Source organism: Gekko japonicus, unplaced genomic scaffold (assembly GCF_001447785.1).
Source record: "Gekko japonicus isolate JY-2015 unplaced genomic scaffold, Gekko_japonicus_V1.1 scaffold908, whole genome shotgun sequence".
In the NCBI taxonomy this organism is placed as follows: domain Eukaryota; kingdom Metazoa; phylum Chordata; class Lepidosauria; order Squamata; family Gekkonidae; genus Gekko; species Gekko japonicus.
Window position 1 is genome coordinate 301,123 of NW_015172030.1, and position 19,242 is coordinate 320,364.

The 19,242-nt window shown below is 49.4% G+C and overlaps 1 protein-coding gene across 2 annotated transcripts in view; it reads right to left on the minus strand.

The window, feature by feature from the left end:
- Positions 1-19,242, minus strand: part of PYGL (phosphorylase, glycogen, liver) — a 79,162-nt gene that overhangs the window by 13,486 nt on the left and 46,434 nt on the right. For both annotated transcript variants that reach the window (XM_015420607.1, XM_015420608.1), the window contains exons 11-17: positions 10,457-10,603; positions 8,994-9,157; positions 6,491-6,605; positions 5,845-5,946; positions 3,569-3,716; positions 1,474-1,532; positions 240-381 (exon numbers count right to left, since the gene is read on the minus strand). In XM_015420607.1, coding sequence (XP_015276093.1) covers positions 240-381; positions 1,474-1,532; positions 3,569-3,716; positions 5,845-5,946; positions 6,491-6,605; positions 8,994-9,157; positions 10,457-10,603 — 877 coding nt within the window. The remainder of the gene's footprint in view (positions 1-239; positions 382-1,473; positions 1,533-3,568; positions 3,717-5,844; positions 5,947-6,490; positions 6,606-8,993; positions 9,158-10,456; positions 10,604-19,242) is intronic.

A 19,242-nucleotide genomic window follows, 5' to 3' on the forward strand; every position in this document is an offset into this window, starting at 1 on the left:
CCCCCCAATAGGTAGGCAAACCAAAACAGTCCAGTGGAGCCTGAGCGGTGGGTGTTGCCTTCGAACACACTTCCGGTGATGTCAGGGGGTGTGGCATATGCAAATGAGTTATGCTAATGAGTTATGCTAATGAGCTCCTGCACCGCTTTTTCTACGAAATGACCCCTGCTTCTAACCATCAACACCAAACCATCTCCCTTCACAGACAGGAAGGATTACATGTTTAGGAGTTGCCTTGCCTTTCTCAGCCAGGGAGACGCGGTAGTTCTCCAGGTAGATGACCTTCAGCTTGTTCCCCACCACAGGGTCGTTGTTCACCACGTGGCCCACGGAGGTGATCAGTTTGATGATCATTTTCGCCATGTGATAGCCAGGAGCGGCCTGGAAGGACGACAGTGATAATCTGAGGCAGGGAGGGGGGCCCCAACCTTTTTGAGCCGGCGGACGCCTCTGGACTTCTCTGACACAAAATGGCTGCTGCAGGGTACTAGCCCTGGTGACTGAAGGGACCCTCCACTTTCAGAGGCACTAATCCTCTGAGTCCCAGAGCCAGGAGGCAACCTCAGGGGAAGGCCTCGGCCTCTATGCCCTGTTGTTGGACCTCCAGAGGAACTGGCTGACCCCTGTGTGAGAGAAGATGTTTGACTAGATGGACCTTCACTGGTCTGACCCAGCAGGACTCTTCTAATGTTCTTATGAAGGCCTCGGCCTCTATGCCCTGTTGTTGGACCTCCAGAGGAACTGGCTGACCCCTGTGTGAGAGAAGATGTTTGACTAGATGGACCTTCACTGGTCTGACCCAGCAGGACTCTTCTAATGTTCTTATGAAGGCCTCGGCCTCTATGCCCTGTTGTTGGACCTCCAGAGGAACTGGCTGACCCCTGTGTGAGAGAAGATGTTTGACTAGATGGACCTTCACTGGTCTGACCCAGCAGGACTCTTCTAATGTTCTTATGAAGGCCTCGGCCTCTATGCCCTGTTGTTGGACCTCCAGAGGAACTGGCTGACCCCTGTGTGAGAGAAGATGTTTGACTAGATGGACCTTCACTGGTCTGACCCAGCAGGACTCTTCTAATGTTCTTATGAAGGCCTCGGCCTCTATGCCCTGTTGTTGGACCTCCAGAGGAACTGGCTGACCCCTGTGTGAGAGAAGATGTTTGACTAGATGGACCTTCACTGGTCTGACCCAGCAGGACTCTTCTAATGTTCTTATGAAGGCCTCGGCCTCTATGCCCTGTTGTTGGACCTCCAGAGGAACTGGTTGGCCACTGTGTGAGACAGGATCCTGGACTGGATGGACCACTGGTCTGATCCAGAAGGGCTGTTCTTAGATTCGTATGAAGGCCTGGGCCTCTCTGCCCTGTTGTTGGCCCTCCAGAGGAACTGGCTGGCCCCTGTGTGAGGCAGGATGCTGGACTGGATGGACCCTCACTGGTCTGATCCAGTAGGGCTCTTCTGTTCTGATGCACTTACTTTGCCTCCAATGATGACCGTTCTAGGGACAACAATCTTCATGGGTTCTCGCTTGATGCCTGCAAAAGAGAAATGGCAACACAGATGACCTACCCAGGCGCGCACCAGCACATCTCTGTGCAATCCTGAGCAACAGCCAGTTTGGTATCTCCTTCTAAGCCCTCCTGGCTGGACCCAACTTCCTTCTCCCCTTTCAGGAGTTTAAGGCAGCCCTTCCCACGGGACCCCAGCCTCCCTCTGCTTGAACCAGCAGCCCTCCCCCTCCCCCCATCCCCTCTGTTTAGACCAGCACCTCTGAGAGAGCTCTGAGACAACTGTGACTTACCCAAGGTCACCCAGCTGGCTGCATGCAGAGGAGTGGGGAATCAAACCCGGTTCTCCCCACGCCTCTCAATGCAGCTGCTGGGGTGACCTTGGGTCAGTCACAAGTTCTTTCAGAGCTGTTCTCTCAAGAGCAGTTCTGTAAAGAGCCCTCTCAGCCCCACCTACCCCCAAGGGTGTCCCCCCCCCCCCCGAAAAATTTTATTAACTTTTCAAAGTGAAAGAAAAGGAAACTACAAAGAGAAAAAGACTAACATAAAACAAGTATGGCGTCTGTGCTCATTATAACTACTTGAATGTACATAGATAGAATCTTTCTGTTATGCACTTGGATCAGTTTAACTTTTTAACAATAGAGCTTGGATTTTAAATGCTAATTTACACATTTCGGGAGATAATCCTCAATCCATTTATAACCAAGTCGTAACCAAGTCTGCTTAAAGATTTCTTCTTTTTTCTCTTGTAATTGTAAAGTTAATTTGTCCATTTCCACTGTTTCCAATAGCTTATAAATTATTTCTTCCTTAATGGGACGACTTCTTTTTTCCAGTATTTTGCATACAAAATTCTAGCCATAGTTATTACATGTACAATCATATATGTATCTGGTTTCTTAAAATTCTCTGGAATAATATTTAATAAAAACAGTTCTGGTACAAAGGGTGTCTGTTGTGGGGAGGGGAAGGGAAAGGAGTTTGTAAGCCGCTCTGAGACTTGTTCGGGTAGTAAAGGGCGGGGTATAAATCCAATCTCGTTCTTCCTCTAGATGGACCACTGGTCTGACCCAGCAGGGCTCTTCTAATGTTCTTAATAAAAGGGGTTAGACCGATTCGTGGACAAGAGTCCCACCCATGCCTATTAGAGCTTCCATATCCAGAAAAGAAGAGAAGGATTGGATTTATACCCCGCCCTTCACTCGGAGTCTCAGAGTGGCTTACAAACTACTTTCCCTTCCCCTCCCCATAACAGACACCCTGGGAGGTGGGTGGGGCTGAGAGAACTCCGACACAAACGGCTCTTTTTCAAGGACAGCTGTGCCAGAGCTTGTGACTGACCCAAGGTCACATCGGCAGGTGCAAGTGGCGGAGTGGGGAATCAAACCCGGTTCTCCCAGATTAGAGTCTGCACACTTAACCACTACACCAAACCTCTGCAGAGCCCCTAAAGGTGTTGATACTCCTCTGTTGTGGAAGATCTTTGGCAGTTAATGAGAATGGCTACAGAACCTAGCCTCTGACGGGAAGGATGTGAAATTCTGGACAGGACATTGAGAAGATAAAAGAAGACAAAAGAAGAAGAAGAGGAGGAGGAGGAGGAGACTGGATTTATACCCCCACCCTTCACTCGGAGTCTCAGAGCGGCTTACAAACTCCTCCCCCTTCCCCTCCCCACAACAGACACCCTGTGAGGCAGGTGCGGCTGAGAGAGAGCTCTCTTGAGAACTGCTCTTTTCCAAGAACAGCCGTGCCAGAACTATGGCTTGCCCAAGGTCATCCAGCAGCTGCATGTGGAAGAGTGGGGGAATCAAACCCGGTTCTCCCAGATTAGAGTCCGCGCACTTAACCACGACACCAAACGGGCTCCTGAATTATTGTAGTGGATTATTACGGTGACTGGATAATTTTGACGGTGATTGGATAATGGCACGCAACTGTACACACTGTCTTGTTTCCCCATAAACCAGCGCTTCGGAGGACGCCGAGACTTCCAAAATAAGAACCAGCCGAGGCCTCCCTCTTGCTGGCGGGTTTGGCGGTGCCCGGCCACGACTTACGGTTGTACAGGGTGATGATGTGGAGGCAGTTCATCAGCTGCCGCTTGTACTCGTGGATCCTCTTGACCTGCACATCGAACATAGAGGCTGGGTTGATCTTCACCTTGTATTCCCGCTCCAGGTACTGTGCAAACTTCACCTTGTTTTCCTGGAGAAACAGGCGGGGAGGGAGGGAGGATTAAAAGAGCAACCGGCCACTCCAGAGCTCCAGACACAAGATCTTTTGCCAGTGTAGTGGGTCACAGGGGCTGTACCGCTCTAGTCATTAGAAGAATAAGAAGAGAAGAGATGAGAAGAGATTGGATTTATACCCCGCCCTTCACTACCCAAAGGAGTCTCAGAGCGGCTTACAAACTCCTTTCCCTTCCCCTCCCCACAACAGACACCCTGTGAGGTAAAAGAAGAAGAAGAAGAGATTGGATTTATACCCTGAAGAGACAGTGGGAGTAAAAGGATAATGTTTTATGTAGCACTTATAAACTAGAATATCAGTAATTGGCAACACATTCTTATCCTTCGTACCTGAAGAAGTATTCTGCTACACGATCTTACCTTTAGTATTTGTGGAGGGGGGGAAAACTTATCCTTGAAATGCCATATTTTAAACTATCAAATCTATTTATTCAAAATAGGCAAGGTTCATGAGGCCAGATGAACATCTGTAAGTAGTGGGCAGAGGGTCACAGGGATATGGTTTCTCCACTATACTTTCATATTTTTCCAAGGAAGAAGAAATAAATATAATGAGTTGGATCCAAGGGTCATTCTCTGTTGGCTGAAGCTCAGTATGTTTTTCAAAATCCTGCTACTGGATCACAGGCGATCTTCAGGAACACAGGGGGGCAGGTAGTAGTAGGGAAAACTGGTAAAAATTCCCACCTTCTGTTGGCAAAAATAACTTTTGGATTCAATCACATATCTCACCTCTTTAACCTCACTATCTAACTACTAGGTGAGCAGCCCTTCTTCACTGTTGTGGTAGTACATAACTGCAAATAGGCAGAGCATAATTCAAAATGCTGGTACTTATAAGAACATAAGAACATAAGAGACGCCAATGTTGGATCAGGCCAAAGGCCCATCCAGTCCAACACTCTGTGTCACACAGTGGCCAGAAATACCAGTGCCATCAGGAGGTCCAGCAGTGGGGCCAGGACATTAGAAGCCCTCCCACTGTTGACCCCCCCCCCAAGCACCAAGAAGACAGAGCATCACTTGCCCCAGAGCCCCTAGCTATACCTTGTGGCTAATAGCCACTGATGGACCTCTGCTCCATATGCTTATCTAATTCCCTTTTGAAGCCGTCCATGCTTGTAGCACCCACCACTTCCTGTGGCAGTGAATTCCATGTGTTAATCACTCTTTGGGTGAAGAAGTACTTCCTTTTATCCGTTCTAACCCGACCGCTCTGCAGTTTCATGGAGTGCCCACGAGTTCTTGTATTGTGAGAAAGGGAGAAAAGTACCTCTTTCTTTACCTGCTCTTTTCCATGCATAATCTTATAAACCTCGATCATGTCACCCCTCAGTCGTCTTTTCTCCAAGCTAAAGAGCCCTAAGCGCTTTAACCTTTCCTCATAGGGAAAGTGTTCCAACCCTTTTATCATTCGAGTTGCCCTTTTCTGCACTTTTTCCAAAGCTATAATATCCTTTTTAAGGTGTGGTGCCCAGAACTGCACACAGTATTCCAAATGAGGTCTCACCATTGATTTATATAGGGGCATTATTATATTGGCTGATCTGTTTTCAATACCCTTCCTAATAATCCCCAGCATAGCATTGGCCTTCTTTATTGCAGTCACACACTGTCTCGACATTTTCAGTGAGTTATCCACTACAACTCCAAGATCTCTCTCTTGCTCAGTCTCTGCCAGTTCAGACCCCATCAATGTGTATTTATATTTATGATTTTTGGCTCCAATGTGCATCACCTTGCACTTGGCCACATTGAACCCCATTTGCCATGTTGACGCCCACTCGCCCATCCTTGACAGATCCCCTTGGAGTGCCTCACAATCCTCACTGGTTTTCACCACCCTGAACAACTTTGTATCATCCGCAAATTTAGCCACTTCACTGCTTACTCCCATCTCCAAAGGGAGTTCCTAAGGGAGAAGCCCGTCGTACATGAAGAGCCATTTTGCAGCACAGAGACGCACCGGGTTTTTTTTTTGAAGGGCAGGAGTCAAATTTATACCCCGGGGAGGGCGGGGTATAAATTGAATAAAATAATAAATAAATAAATAAATGTACTCCTGACTGGCGCTCCATCCTCACCTGCTTCACTTTGGAGACTTCTCGGATGAAGATATCGTCATTCACAAACTTGTGCAACTTTGTCAGCTGGCTCAGGTCCTTCACGTACTCCTCTCCTATTTTCTGCAAGAGGAGAAAAAGAGTTGGTTTCGTACCCTGCTCTTCATCACCCAAAGGAGTCTCGGAGTGGCTTCTAATCGCCTTCCCCTTCCTCTCCTCGCAACAGTCCCTTTTGAAAGGCAGGTGGGGCTCTGCGAGAACTTGTGACTGACCCAAGGCCACCCAGCTGGCTGCATGTGGAGGAGGAGTGGGGAATCAAACCCGGTTCTCCAGATTAGAGTCCGCGCACTTAACCACCACACCAAACTTATGCGCTGCTCCAGTTCTTTCTGGTGGCGCCAGACTTGTAATATCCGAATGCCTTGGCTACTGAGTGTCCCGTTCTTTGTCTCTGTACTGGCTCACTAGGTGTAACCTGCCTGACGTCCCTGTGAGGAAGACAGAGTAGGAACCAAGTCGATCAATCAAATAAAATAAATAAAGGGAGAGAGGAGAAAAGACCAGGAGCGTTGGCCGCAAGTTACTGGGGAGGACGGGCATCGTAAAAGAGGAGTGATTTCCTTCCCGGCAAGAACCCTTCCTGCGAGGCTGACGGGCCTCTGGTTACCTCCGCGATTAATTCGGCCAGGCCCGGGTTGCAAAGGAGAAGCCAGCGCCGGGGAGTGATGCCGTTGGTCTTGTTCTGAAACTTCTCCGGCTCGATTTCGGCAAAGTCCTTGAACCTGCGAGAAGCGAGCGGGACAAAGGTCACGGCTTAGCCTCACGCTCTTAGGAGGGAAGTCTCCCGGCCTCCTGAGCCTACTGGAGGGCGGGTTTTGCTGGGATCAGGCAGGGATCACAGCTACCCCGCTTCAAATTAGAAGCAGTGACTGTATTCTGAATCCAGTGCCGCTTTCCCAGAGTTCCTCTCTGGCTCAGAGCTGGGACAGGACCCTTCCTTCCCTCTCGCCCACCTATTTCGGAATACAGTTCCTTTTCCCTCCTCCCTCCCTTACTGCCTGGCAGGCGACACAGCAATCTCTTGGGAAAATGCATCTCCACTCCAGGGCATCCAAATAGTGTTGCCAACCTCCAGGTGGGCATACAAAAATACATATCACTGTGTACAATAAATATACGCTTATGGTAAAACAATTTTATGCTTTATTCTCTTTATGTTGTCTAAATATTGGTATCAAATATTATGATCTTGGAGTCGTAGTAGATAACTCACTGAAAATGTCGAGACAGTGTGTGACTGCAATAAAAAAAGGCCAATGCTATGCTGGGGATTATTAGGAAGGGTACTGAAAACAGATCAGCCAATATCATAATGCCCCTATATAAATCGATGGTGCGACCTCATCTGGAGTACTGTGTGCAATTCTGGTCACCACACCTTAAAAAGGATATTGTAGCTTTGGAAAAAGTGCAGAAAAGGGCAACTCGAATGATAAAAGGGTTGGAACACTTTCCCTATGAGGAAAGGTTAAGGCGCTTAGGGCTCTTTAGCTTGGAGAAACGACGACTGAGGGGAGACATGATTGAGGTTTATAAGATTATGCATGGGAAAGAGCAGGTAGAGAAAGAAGTACTTTTCTCCCTTTCTCACAATACAAGAACTCGTGGGCACTCCATGAAATTGCGGAGCAGAACGGAGAAAAGGAAGGACTTCTTCATCCAAAGAGTGATTCACACATGGAATTGACTGCTACAGGAGGTGGCGGTGGCTACAAGCAAGGACAGCTTTAAGAGGGAATTGGATAAACATATGGGGCAGAGGTCCATCAGTGGCTATTAGCCACAAGGTATAGATAGGAACTCTCAGGCTGGGGCAAGGGATGCTCTGTCTTCTTGGTGCTTGGGGGGGGGTCAACAGTGGGAGGGCTTCTAATGTCCTGGCCCCACTGCTGGACCCCCTGATGGCACCAGGTATTTCTGGCCACTGTGTGACAGAGTGTTGGACTAGGTGGGCCATTGGCCTGATCCAACATTGGCTTCTCTTACGTTCTTACATTTTCTGAAGAAGTTAGCAGTGGGTCATGAAATCTTGTATCCTGCCACAAATGTTGCTAGATGTTAAGGTGCTCCTGGACTTTTGCGTGGAGAAAACGGCTGCACTGGAAGGTGGGGTCTATGGCACTGGACCCTGTTGAAGCCCCTCCCCTCCCCAAACCCCACCCTCCTCAGGCTCCACCCCCTCAAAATCTCCAGGAATCCCCCCACCCTGATCTGGCAACCCTGCATCCGACATCCACACCGTCCAGACTACGCGATGCGCATGCATAATTTCCCACCAAGCTCAGCCAACAAAGAGGACATCGACTCTTTTGTAATGTCCGATGAGAACAGAACCCAACCCTGTGACAGAGCGGCTGTGACTCACGCTTCGATCAGAACCCTCGTTTCTGATTTTCTCAGAACTGCCAGTTCAGGACACCCAAATCACCCCTTCTCACTCATGCTCCACCCGTTCTCGAGGAGGAGGAAGACGAGGAGGAGGAGATTGGATTTTAACCCTGCCCTTCACTACTCAAGGGAGTCTCAGAGCGGCTTACAAACTCCTTTCCCTTCCCCTCCCCACAACAGACACCCTGTGAGCAGTGTTCCCTCTAAGCTGAGTTAGTGTGAGCTAGCTCATAGTTTTTTAGCCTCCATCTCACACATTTTTGTCTTAGCTCCAGAGCAAACTGATTTATGCAGCAGTCAAATCGCTAGCTCACAACTTGAATGCCGGCAGCTCACAAAGGTGAATCTTTGCTCACAGGACTCCACAGCTTAGAGGGAGCATTGCCTGTGAGGCGGGTGGGGCTGAGAGAGCTCTGACAGAAACTGCTTTTTTTCAAGAAGAAGAAGAGATTGAATTTGTACCCGGTCCTTCACTACCCGAAGGAGTCTCAGAGCGGCTTACAAACTCCTTTCCCTTCCCCTCCCCACAACAGACACCCTGTGAGGTAGGTGGGGCTGAGACTTACGAGAACTGCCCTTTCAAGGACAGCTCTTGTCAGAACTATGGCTTGCCCAAGGTCACCCAGCTGGTTGCAAGTGGAGGAGTGGGGAATCAAACCCGGTTCTCCCAGATTAGAGTCCACACTCCTAACCACTACACCAAAAGACACAACGTTACTTACACTTGAGTCCTGACGATATCCGAGTGGATCTTCGCCACCCCGTTGACGGCATGAGAGCCGACGATGCAAAGATGTGCCATGTTGATGCGCTTGACCCCTTCCTCCTCGATCAGAGACATCCGCCTGATGCGGTCAACGTCCTTCGGGAACATGATCGAGATTCTCTGCAAGCGAGGGGAAAAGAGGAAAAGCCACGTCACCGACTCAGTTTGTACGGAAGCTGCAGGCTTCCCGGTGAGGTTGTCCGCTCATCTTCATTTCTCGAGGCGGGGGACACACCCAGTTTCGGGACAGCTAACGCTAAAACCAGGCTCTGGACCGGTTTGCTTGCAGGGTAGAGTCCTCGGAGTCTGGAGAACCCTAAAGGAAGGCGATGATTAAAATGTGACAGGCTCCAATCGAACCTATGCAGGGAGGAGCGGCCACAAATAAGGTGCCAAACACAAAGACAGCTGCAAATCAGAAACTGGGGAAAGAGTCGTCACATCTGCTTTGGAAGCTTTCAGTCACCGAAACCCACATGCATCAACCGAAGCTTGGAATGGCCAATATTTATCGGCCTAAAACATTTATGTGCCACCTTTCCAGCCAAATACAGTCCCCAAAGCCGGACAGGGAAAATAATGCTACAATAAGTATTCAAGTGAAAGATATGCTTATGGTCACAGGACTTTTTTCTACTAAACCATAATTGTGAGACCACCAGAGAAGCCATGCTGGATCAGGCCAATGGCCCATCCAGTCCAACACTCTATGTCACACAGTGGCCAAAAATAGCAGGTGTCATCAGGAGTTCCACCAGCGGGGCCGGACCTCCAGAAGCCCTCCCACTGTTGCCCCCCCCCGCACCAACAAGCCAGAGCATCACTGCCCCAGACATAATAACATAAGAGAAGCCATGTTGGATCAGGCCAATGGCCCATCCAATCTAACACTTTGCTCCACACAGTGGCCAAAACCCAGGGGCCATCAGAAGGTCCACCGGCAGGGCCAGAACTCCAGAAGCCCTCCCACTTTTGCCCCCCAAGCACTAAGAATATACAGCATCACTGTCCCAGACATAAGAACACAAGAGAAGACATGTTGGATCAGACCAGTGGCCCATCCAGTCCAACACTCTTGTGTCACACAGTGGCCAAAAGTACCAGGTGCCATTAGGAGGTCCATCAGTGGGGCCAGAACTCCAGAAGCCCTCCCACTGTTGCCCCCCAAGAACCAAGAATACAGAACATCACTGCCCCAGTGATTTTTGGCTTCCCAATCAACATGTACAAGGGTGCTTCACAGCAAAAAACCCCGTTCATCCAGCCATCTCAATATGGCTGACTCCAGGGGTCCCCAACGCCAAGTGATAAATATTCATACAGCCACAGGAGTGGTTTTGGGGACTTTCTTCTACCCCCCCCCCCCCCCCCCCCGTTGGCCAATTAAAACCGGAGCCTATCCATGGAAGCCCGACTTACGTCCAGGTGCCGCTGGTTTATTTCATAGATGATCTGCAGGTGTCTCGGGAGGAGCTTCTCCACCAGGTCGACTGGCCAGCGCTCAAGAGCTTCGGGGAGGACGGTGTGGTTTGTGTAGGCAAAGGTCCGCGTGGTGATGTCCCAGGCCTGCCATGGAAGGAACAGGAAGTCAGGAGGCTCAGCTGGGAAAGTGACAGCCGGGAAGAGAAGAGAGCAGAGGGGTGGTGGTAGGACAGATCCCATGTGGTGCAGTGGCGCTCTCTTCCTCTCTCCCCCCTTCAGCCTAGCCTACCTCGCAGGGCTGTTGGAAGAATAACATGGAAGGGAGAACGGTAAAGGAAGGCTGTGGTTAAAATGTGACAGGCTCCAACCAAATAGATACAGGGAGGAGCCACCTCAAATAAGATGCCGACACAAATAAGGCCCCGCCCTTGAGAGCTGCTCGCCAGAAACTGGGGACACAGTAAAGTAAAGGTAAAGGTAAAGGTTTCCTTGCTCGAAAGCCAGTCGAATCGGACTCTAGGGTTGCGGTGCTCAACTCCGTTTCAAAGCCAAAGAGCCAGCGCTGTCCGAAGACGTTTCCATGGTCATGTGGCCGACATGACTAAAACACCAAGGCGCACGGAACGCTGTTCCCTTCCCACCGAAGTGGTACCTATTTATCTACTTGCAATGTCTTGCTTTCGAACTGCTAGGTTGGCAGGAGCTGGAAACTAGAGACGGGAGCTCACTCCGTCATGCGGCTACTCGGGTCTCAAACTGCTGAACTATCGACCTTCCACAGCCTGCAGTTTAGCGTCTTAACCACTTGAGCCACCGCGGCTCCAGTAAAAAGTAAAAAAAGACACAGTAAAGAGTAAAAAAAAACCCAAGTAAGGGCCTGAACAATTTGCAGGCTTTCATGTTAGCTGCAATAAAGAACACGCTTCCCCAAACAAGATCCCCGCCCTCTCTAACCTTCCCCAGTACACAAGCACATAGAGGAGGAGGCCATTCTATGGAGACACCCTTATTTATTTTATTTATTTGATTTGTATCCCGCCCTCCCAAAGGCTCAGGGTGGCTCACATGCGGCAAAGCCGAGATATAAAATACAATAAAACATATAGTAAAATACAACATTTAAAACCACAATAAACTCCATCCTATAACATGGTGCTGTGCCTAGTTACACTCACAATGCAGGGGGAACACGATAGAGGTCTGGAAAATTATACATGGCAGGGGTGAAGAGAGTTGAAAAGGAGATTTTTTTTTTCTCCCTCTCCCCAAACACTAGAACTTGAGGGCATCCAATGAAGCTGATGGGCAGTAGGTTCAGGGCAGACAAAAGAACATGAGAACATAAGAGACGCCAATGTTGGATTAGGGCAAAGGCCCATCCAGTCCAACACTCTGGGTCACACAGTGGCCAGAAATACCAGGTGCCCTCAGAAGGTCCACCAGTGGGGCCAGGACACCAGAAGCCCTCCCACTGTTGCCCCCCCCCCAAAGGACCAAGAATACAGACCATCACTTGCCCAAGACCGAGAGTTCCTATCTAGACCTTGTCATAAGAACATAAGAACATAAGAGATGCCAATGTTGGATCAGGCCAAAGGCCCATCCAGTCCAACACTCTGGGTCACACAGTGGCCAGAAATACCAGGTGCCCTCAGAAGGTCCACCAGTGGGGCCAGGACACCAGAAGCCCTCTAGCCGCCACCACTTCCTGTGGCAGTGAATTCCAAGTGTTAATCACTCTTTGGGTGAAGAAGTACTTCCTTTTATCCGTTCTAACCCGACCGCTCAGCAATTTCATGGAGTGCCCACGGGTTCTTGTATTGTGAGAAAGGGAGAAAAGTACCTCTTTCTCTACCTGCTCTTTCCCATGCATAATCTTAGAAACCTCAATCATGTCACCCCTCAGTCGTCGTTTCTCCAAGCTAAAGAGCCCTAAGCGCCTTAACCTTTCCTCATAGGGAAAGTGTTCCAACCCTTTTTATCATTCGAGTTGCTCTTTTCTGCACTTTTTCCAAAGCTATAATATCCTTTTTAAGGTGTGGTGACCAGAATTGCACACAGTATTCCAGATGAGGTCGCACCATTGATTTATATAGCGGCATTATGATATTGGCTGATCTGTTTACAATACCCTTCCTAATAATCCCCAGCATAGCATTGGCCTTCTTTATTGCAGTCACACACTGTCTCGACATTTTCAGTGAGTTATCTACTACAACTCCAAGATCTCTCTCTTGATCAGTCTCTGCCAGCTCAGACCCCATCAACGTGTATTTATAGTTAGGATTTTTGGCTCCAATGTGCATCACCTTGCACTTGGCCACATTGAACCCCATTTGCCATGTTGACACCCACTTGCCCATCTTTGACAGATCCCTTTGGAGTGCCTCACAATCCTCACTGGTTTTCACCACCCTGAACAACTTCGTATCATCCGCAAATTTAGCCACTTCACTGCTTACTCCCAACACCAAATCATTAATGAACTCCAAATCATTATCTATACCTTGCCCCCCCCCAAGCACCAAGAATACATAAGAACATAAGAGACACCGATGTTGGATCAGGCCAATGGCCCATCCAATCCAACACTCTGTCACACAGTGGCCAAAAATACCAGGTGCCCTCAGGTGGTCCATCAGTGGGGCCAGGACACTAGAAGCCCTCCCACTTTAGCCCCCCCCCGAGCACCAAGAAGATGGAGCATCCCTTGCCCCAGACATAGGAACATAAGAGAAGCCAATGTCGGATCATGTCAAAGGCCCATCCAGTCCAGCCTCGGCCTCTCTGCCCTGTTGTTGGCCCTCCAGAGGACCTGGTTGGCCACTATGTAAGGCAGGATGCTGGACTGGATGGACCACTGGCCTGATCCAGCCGGGCTCTTCTGATGCCTTTGCTCAGCCTCCACTTTCACAGCCTGGCTTGGTTTGGAAAGCAGTGGCCGCCCCCCCAGGGCTGCCTACGATGGTCCTAACAAAGTAACCTCGCTCCATTCAGACCCCTCCTCCACCCAGCCCAGGGCACTCTATTGGGATGCACCGTTGCTTTCCTAGGCTGAGGCAAAGGTCTTCTCCAGGGCAGAAGCTGGTCGTCCAAAGAGCTGCACGTGCTCTGCTACGGAGCTCCTCTTGTCCAAACCTGCAACTGCCCATCCACGGCTGCTGGGGGTTATGGGACTCAAGGACGCTCGCGCTTCACATGGACATTCATAGTCCTTTGGTTTATGTGGAGCCCCAAACCATCTTGACACTCCCAGCTCCCATTTTTAAAACAGAAGCTGACAGCCATGTGGATTCTGTGAACTTAGGCAGACCATGGGAGTGGAGGGCAGGAAGGGTTGCCTCCGTGTTTAGTTCTCGCGGCCTTTTCTCACACACCCAGGGACATGCTGATTGCCCCTTTGGGGTCAGGAAGCAATCCTGGAGGTTTCTGGTCATCTTCTGGACGGGAAACAGCGGTCACTGCGGGTGTGGAGAGGCAGGCATGTGATTTTCCAGCACTTGTGCAGGGGGTTGGACTAGATGACCCTGGAGATCGCTTCCAACTATATGATTCTATGACTCTAAAGTAAAGGCAAAGGGCTCCCTTGCTCGAAAGCCAGTCGAGTCCGCCTCTAGGGTTGTGGTGCTCATCACCGTTTCAAAGCCGAAGAGCCAGCGCTGTCGGAAGACGTTTCCGTGGTCATGTGGCCGGCATGACTGAACACCAAGGCGCACGGAACGCTGTTACCTTCCCACTGAAGTGGTCCCTATTTATCTTCTTGCAATTTCTTGCTTTCGAACTGCCAGAATGCCAGAAAGAGACCTGCATCGGCAGCGCTCGCAAAGCGACACAGAAATTGCCCTTCCTTTGTTTAATCCCAACCGCTGAAGACAGCCAGCGGCTGCCCCCGTCCTGCCCTCTAGCCAGGTTCTCCGAGGAACCATCTGTGCATTTTCCCCAGCTCATCTCTTACCACTCCGGTTGCCAGCTCCACGTCCGGAAATACCTGGGGATTTGGGGGCGGAGCCTGTGGAGGGTGGGGTTTGAGGAGGGGAGGGGCCTCGGCAGGGTATAATGTCCACATGGTCCGCCTTCCAAAGCAGCCGTTTTCTTCAGGAGAAGTGGGATAATACGTTGTCGAGGGCTTTCACGGCCGACGTTCATTAGCTGTTGTAGATTTTCCGGGCTGTCTGGCTGTGGTCTTGGCATTGTAGGACCTGACATTTCGCCAGTAGCTGTGACTGACATCCTCAGAGGTGTCACACAGAAAGATGGAGGACTCTCTGTGTCAAGGTGAGAAGAAATTACCTGCCTACCATTTTTCTTCTCACCTTGACACAGAGAGTCCTCCATCTTTCTGTGTTATACCTCTGAGGTTGCCACCTCACCTTCTTCTTCTTCTCACCTTGACCCAGAGAGTACTCCATCTTTCTGTGTTATACCTCTGAGGATGCCAGTCACAGCAACTGGCGAAATGTCAGGTCCTACCATGCCAAGACCACGGCCATGGCCAGACAACAGGGAAAATCTACAACAGCTAAAGAAGTGGAATAAACATTTTAAATGGATAAACAAATGAATAAACAAGTGATTGATATAACTGGAGACCGGTTGTAATTCGAGATCTTCAGCTTCCACCTGGAGGCTGCAATATACGAGGGATCACGGGAAAAGCAGAGAAGAACCAAAATACAACCGTGATATAATTACTCAGTGTAACACTGTACAGTCAATTATATGGTTTACCAAAGACATTCATATAAACACATGCAAAGGTTATCATGGAGAAATGTTTTAAATATTTAAAGTGCTCGCACCAAAGTTTTATTTCCTTATCAGTTTCTTCTTCTGTATATTTAGTCCAAGTGCAGCAACTGTTGAGGCTTTGGGCTAAATATATATGAGAAGAAACTGATGAGGAAATAATTAGAAGAACTTTGGCACTGGACCTTTATTTAAAACATTTCTTCATTATAACTGTTGCACGGATATGTTTATATGAATGCGTTTGGTAAACAATATAATTGGCTGTACAAAGACATTCACAAAAACGTATACATACAAAGGATATAATGGAGAAATGTTTTACATAAAGTACTCGTGCCAGAGTTCAGTTCTAATTATTGCCTTATCAGTTTCCTCTCATGTATATTTAGCCTAAAGCCTCAACGGTTGCTGCACTTGGACTAAATAGACACAAGATGAAATTGATAAGGACATCATTAGAACTGAACTTTGGTACGAGGACTTTAAATATTTAAAACAGTTCTCCATTATAACCTTTGTGTGTATATGTTTATGTGAATGTGTCTGGCAAACAATATAATTGACTACACAATGTTACACTGAGTAATTGTATCATGGTTTTATCAACCTGGACGTTGGCAACTCTGCTTACAGCTGAGATTGTCAATTTAAGTGATGGACTCTAGTCCAGGGGTGTCAAACATGCGGCCCGGGGGCCAGAGCAGGCCCCCGGAGGGCTTCTATCAGGCCCGCAGTGGAATTGGCTGTCTTCTGCTGCTTCTTCCAGTCTGCTGCTGCGTCATCGTAGGTTTGCGGCTTACAGATACACACCTGAACAGCATACTCAAGATTGCAGCGGCACAGACATTTTGATGCAATAATTCAGAGCAAGAGGTGTCAGTTATCAGACACTGCTAAATAAACCAGTTTGGTGTCGTGGTTAAGTGCGCAGACTCTAATCTGGGAGAACCGGGTTTGATTCCCCACTCCTCCACTTGCACCTGCTGATGTGACCTTGGGTCGGTCACAAGCTCTGGCACAGCTGTCATTGAAAAAGAGCAGTTTCTGCCCCACCCACCTCACAGGGTGTCTGTTGTGGGGAGGGGAAGGGAAAGGAGTTTGTAAGCCGCTCTGAGACACCTTTGGGTAGTGAAGGGCGGGGTATAAATCCAATCTCTTCTCTCTTCTAAACAAAAATATTGCAAGAATGCTGTTTTAAGCATATTTTTATTTTAAGTTAAAAAAAAACACCTTTGTGTTTGTATATAAACTTTATAAAGTTTATATCTCCGCCACCTGGCATTACCTTTTATGACACACATGGCCCAACCCAACAAGGTCTCACTTATGTCAGATCCGGCCCTCATAACAAAATAAGCTCGACACCCCTGCTCTAGTCCTCGTCCCTACTGGAGGTGTGGCCTAGCTTTGCCACCTTTCCCCCCCAGCTCTAATAGTTCAAGAGCTCGGTGGTGCGAAGGCCACAGTTCACTATTAACAGAGGAGGGCTTCAAGATGACCTTCCCAAGTGCTAGAGGCAGGCCCGTAGCTAACGTGGGGCCCGTGGGGCCCGGCCCCCTCACTGTTTTTGCGGGGGCCCTTCCCTCCAGCCCCTTCACTCCCTGATGGACCGCCTTACCATCTCTGTGTTTGCGATGAAATGACTCTCTTTAGGACCCAGCAGCTTGGCAGGGAGAACAGGGGGAACAATCCTTTTAAAACTCAAGCCTCTAAGAAAATCCAACAGGGGGAGCGTCGCTGCTACAATCCCACACACATTGGTCGGATTGTAGCAATTCGGCTTGAGTTTTAAAAGGATTATTTTTTTTTTTCTGTTCTCTCTGCCAAGCAAAGCTGCAACTAAGAAAAGGGGGTGAGGTGAGCAGTTTGATTCTCGCTGATTAGAGGAGTCCCGAGTAGTTTGCATTTTGCAAGGAGCAGCCAAGAAAACCCTTTCTGAAGGTTTTTTTCCTTCCCGCGCTCCGGAGCTCCGAGGGAAGAAAGCAGCTGACTAGGAAAGCCAGCGGATTGTTTTCAACTCCTCCGCTCCCAGCTTAATGGAGGAATTAACCCCACAAGTGCCTACCAGTATGAGTACCGATCGGCTCAGGGAAGGAGTGAGGAAGGCTCTAGTGGGGGCTGTGTGAGTGTGCACCAAGCAGACCCCCCCCTTGCCCGAGCCTTTGATTTAATTAGCTGGTGGGCCCCCCCAAGGCCCCCTCCCCCCAAAACCCCTAGCTACAGGGCTGAATGGAGAGCTACAGGCACCCTTCCCTAAGGAAAGGCAATTTTACTCTCAAACAACTTTCATCACCTGGCCAGCAGGGGGAGCCATTCTGCAACTCTCTGACAACCTGAACTGCTCTTCCAACACACCTGCAGCCCAACACAGGAACAGGATATCAGTGCCCGAGCTGCCAAATCATAGCGGCAGGCAGCTCTTCTCCTTCTGCTCCTCTTCCTGACCTGCAACTAGGGTTGCCAGCTCTGGGTCAGAAGATTCCTGGAGATTTGGGGGTGGAGCCTAGCGAGGGTACAATTAGGGGAAGGGATCGTAGAGCTCCGTGGGTTTTAATGCCGTAGAGTTCACTTCCCAAAGCTTCCATTTACTCCAGGGGACACTGATCTCTGCTTCCTGGAGATCCCTTGTAATTCCAGGGGATCTCCGGGCTCTGCCTGCAGATTGGCAACCTAGTCTTGCAACCCAGGCTGCACTCTAAAGAAGGGTCTGGCCAAGCAACAGATACTCAGCCGTGGGCGTTTGCACTGAGGGGCCCGTCTGTGCCAGGCAGCGACGTGGCATGCAGAGCTGGTCTGTGTTGCCCAGGTAGAAGCCTGGACCCAATGAGATGCGGCAGCTGTACGAAGTCCCACAGGCGAGTTATCTCTGGTCTCACCAGAGTCACCATGAAAAAATATCAAGCCTCAGTCACATGGTCAGGAAGAAGAAGAGACTGCACTTCCGGCCGCGGCGGCGCGAATGGCGACCGGGTCTCGGGACGCTCCCAGAGCCGGATCGCCCAAGCGCAGTCTGGGGGGGTCCCACGTATGCGGAGATCCTAAGGAGCCTTGGTGAAAAGGCTCCGAACCAGAGGGTGCTTTGGGGAGAAGCCTCTTGCCGGCCAGAAGGTCGGGAATTGAGGCTCTCCCTCTACCCCAAACGGCCCCGGCTGCGACTTGCCCCTTATGGGGACTAGCAACGCCACCGGAACAGCGGAGTGGTGGAGCGCTAAAGTTCAGTCCGAACTATGAGATAAGCGATGTACTGTAAGTTGGCGATTGAAATAAAAGCGGCGGAATAAGCGGGCTTCGTCCCCCCGGGAGGCGGAAGAAGGGAGGGAGGAATCCCCCCCCCACCCGAGTGAGAGACTTTTTAAAAGGAAAGAGGGGGGCGAAGTGAAAAGTTGTAAAAGCGTATTACCTTTTGGGAGGGAGAGGAAAGCGGCGAAGAGAGAGGCATCCCCGAGTGGCATAGCATGAACTTTTAAAGTATAAACAAAAGTGAAACATGGCGGGGCAGAGAAAACTGTTGGAGAAGCAGACAAAGAAGACAGGAGGGACTTCCCGTCCTAGCCCTTCCCCTGTGGGAACTGCTGTCAATCAACAAGAAAGTGATCTTGCGCGCCATCTGCTGGAGGAACTGCAAAAAATCAACCAGAAACTGGATAGTATGGAAAGTGCCTATGGTGTTCAACAGAGAAAAATGACAGAGACAGCCGAAAAGGTAGACAATATCGCAAAGAAATGTTTGGCATCATCAGAAGAAGTACAGAAAGTTAAGAAGAAGGTCATTAAAGTGGAAAAGCACCAAGAAAAACAGGATAATAAACTGTTACTACTTCAAATGGAGAAAGCGAAATTAACTCTTCGATTTCAAGGGTTGAGAGAGGAGAAAGGAGAGGATCTCAGAGACATTTTGGCAACGGCTTTAGCACCACTGACTGGCAACGAAGCTGAGAATATAAAAGAAGAGATGGATTTGGCTTATACAGCCTATTCCAACTTTACAAAGAAAAATAAGTTGCCAGTGGAAGTGGTTGTGAAATTCACAAAGC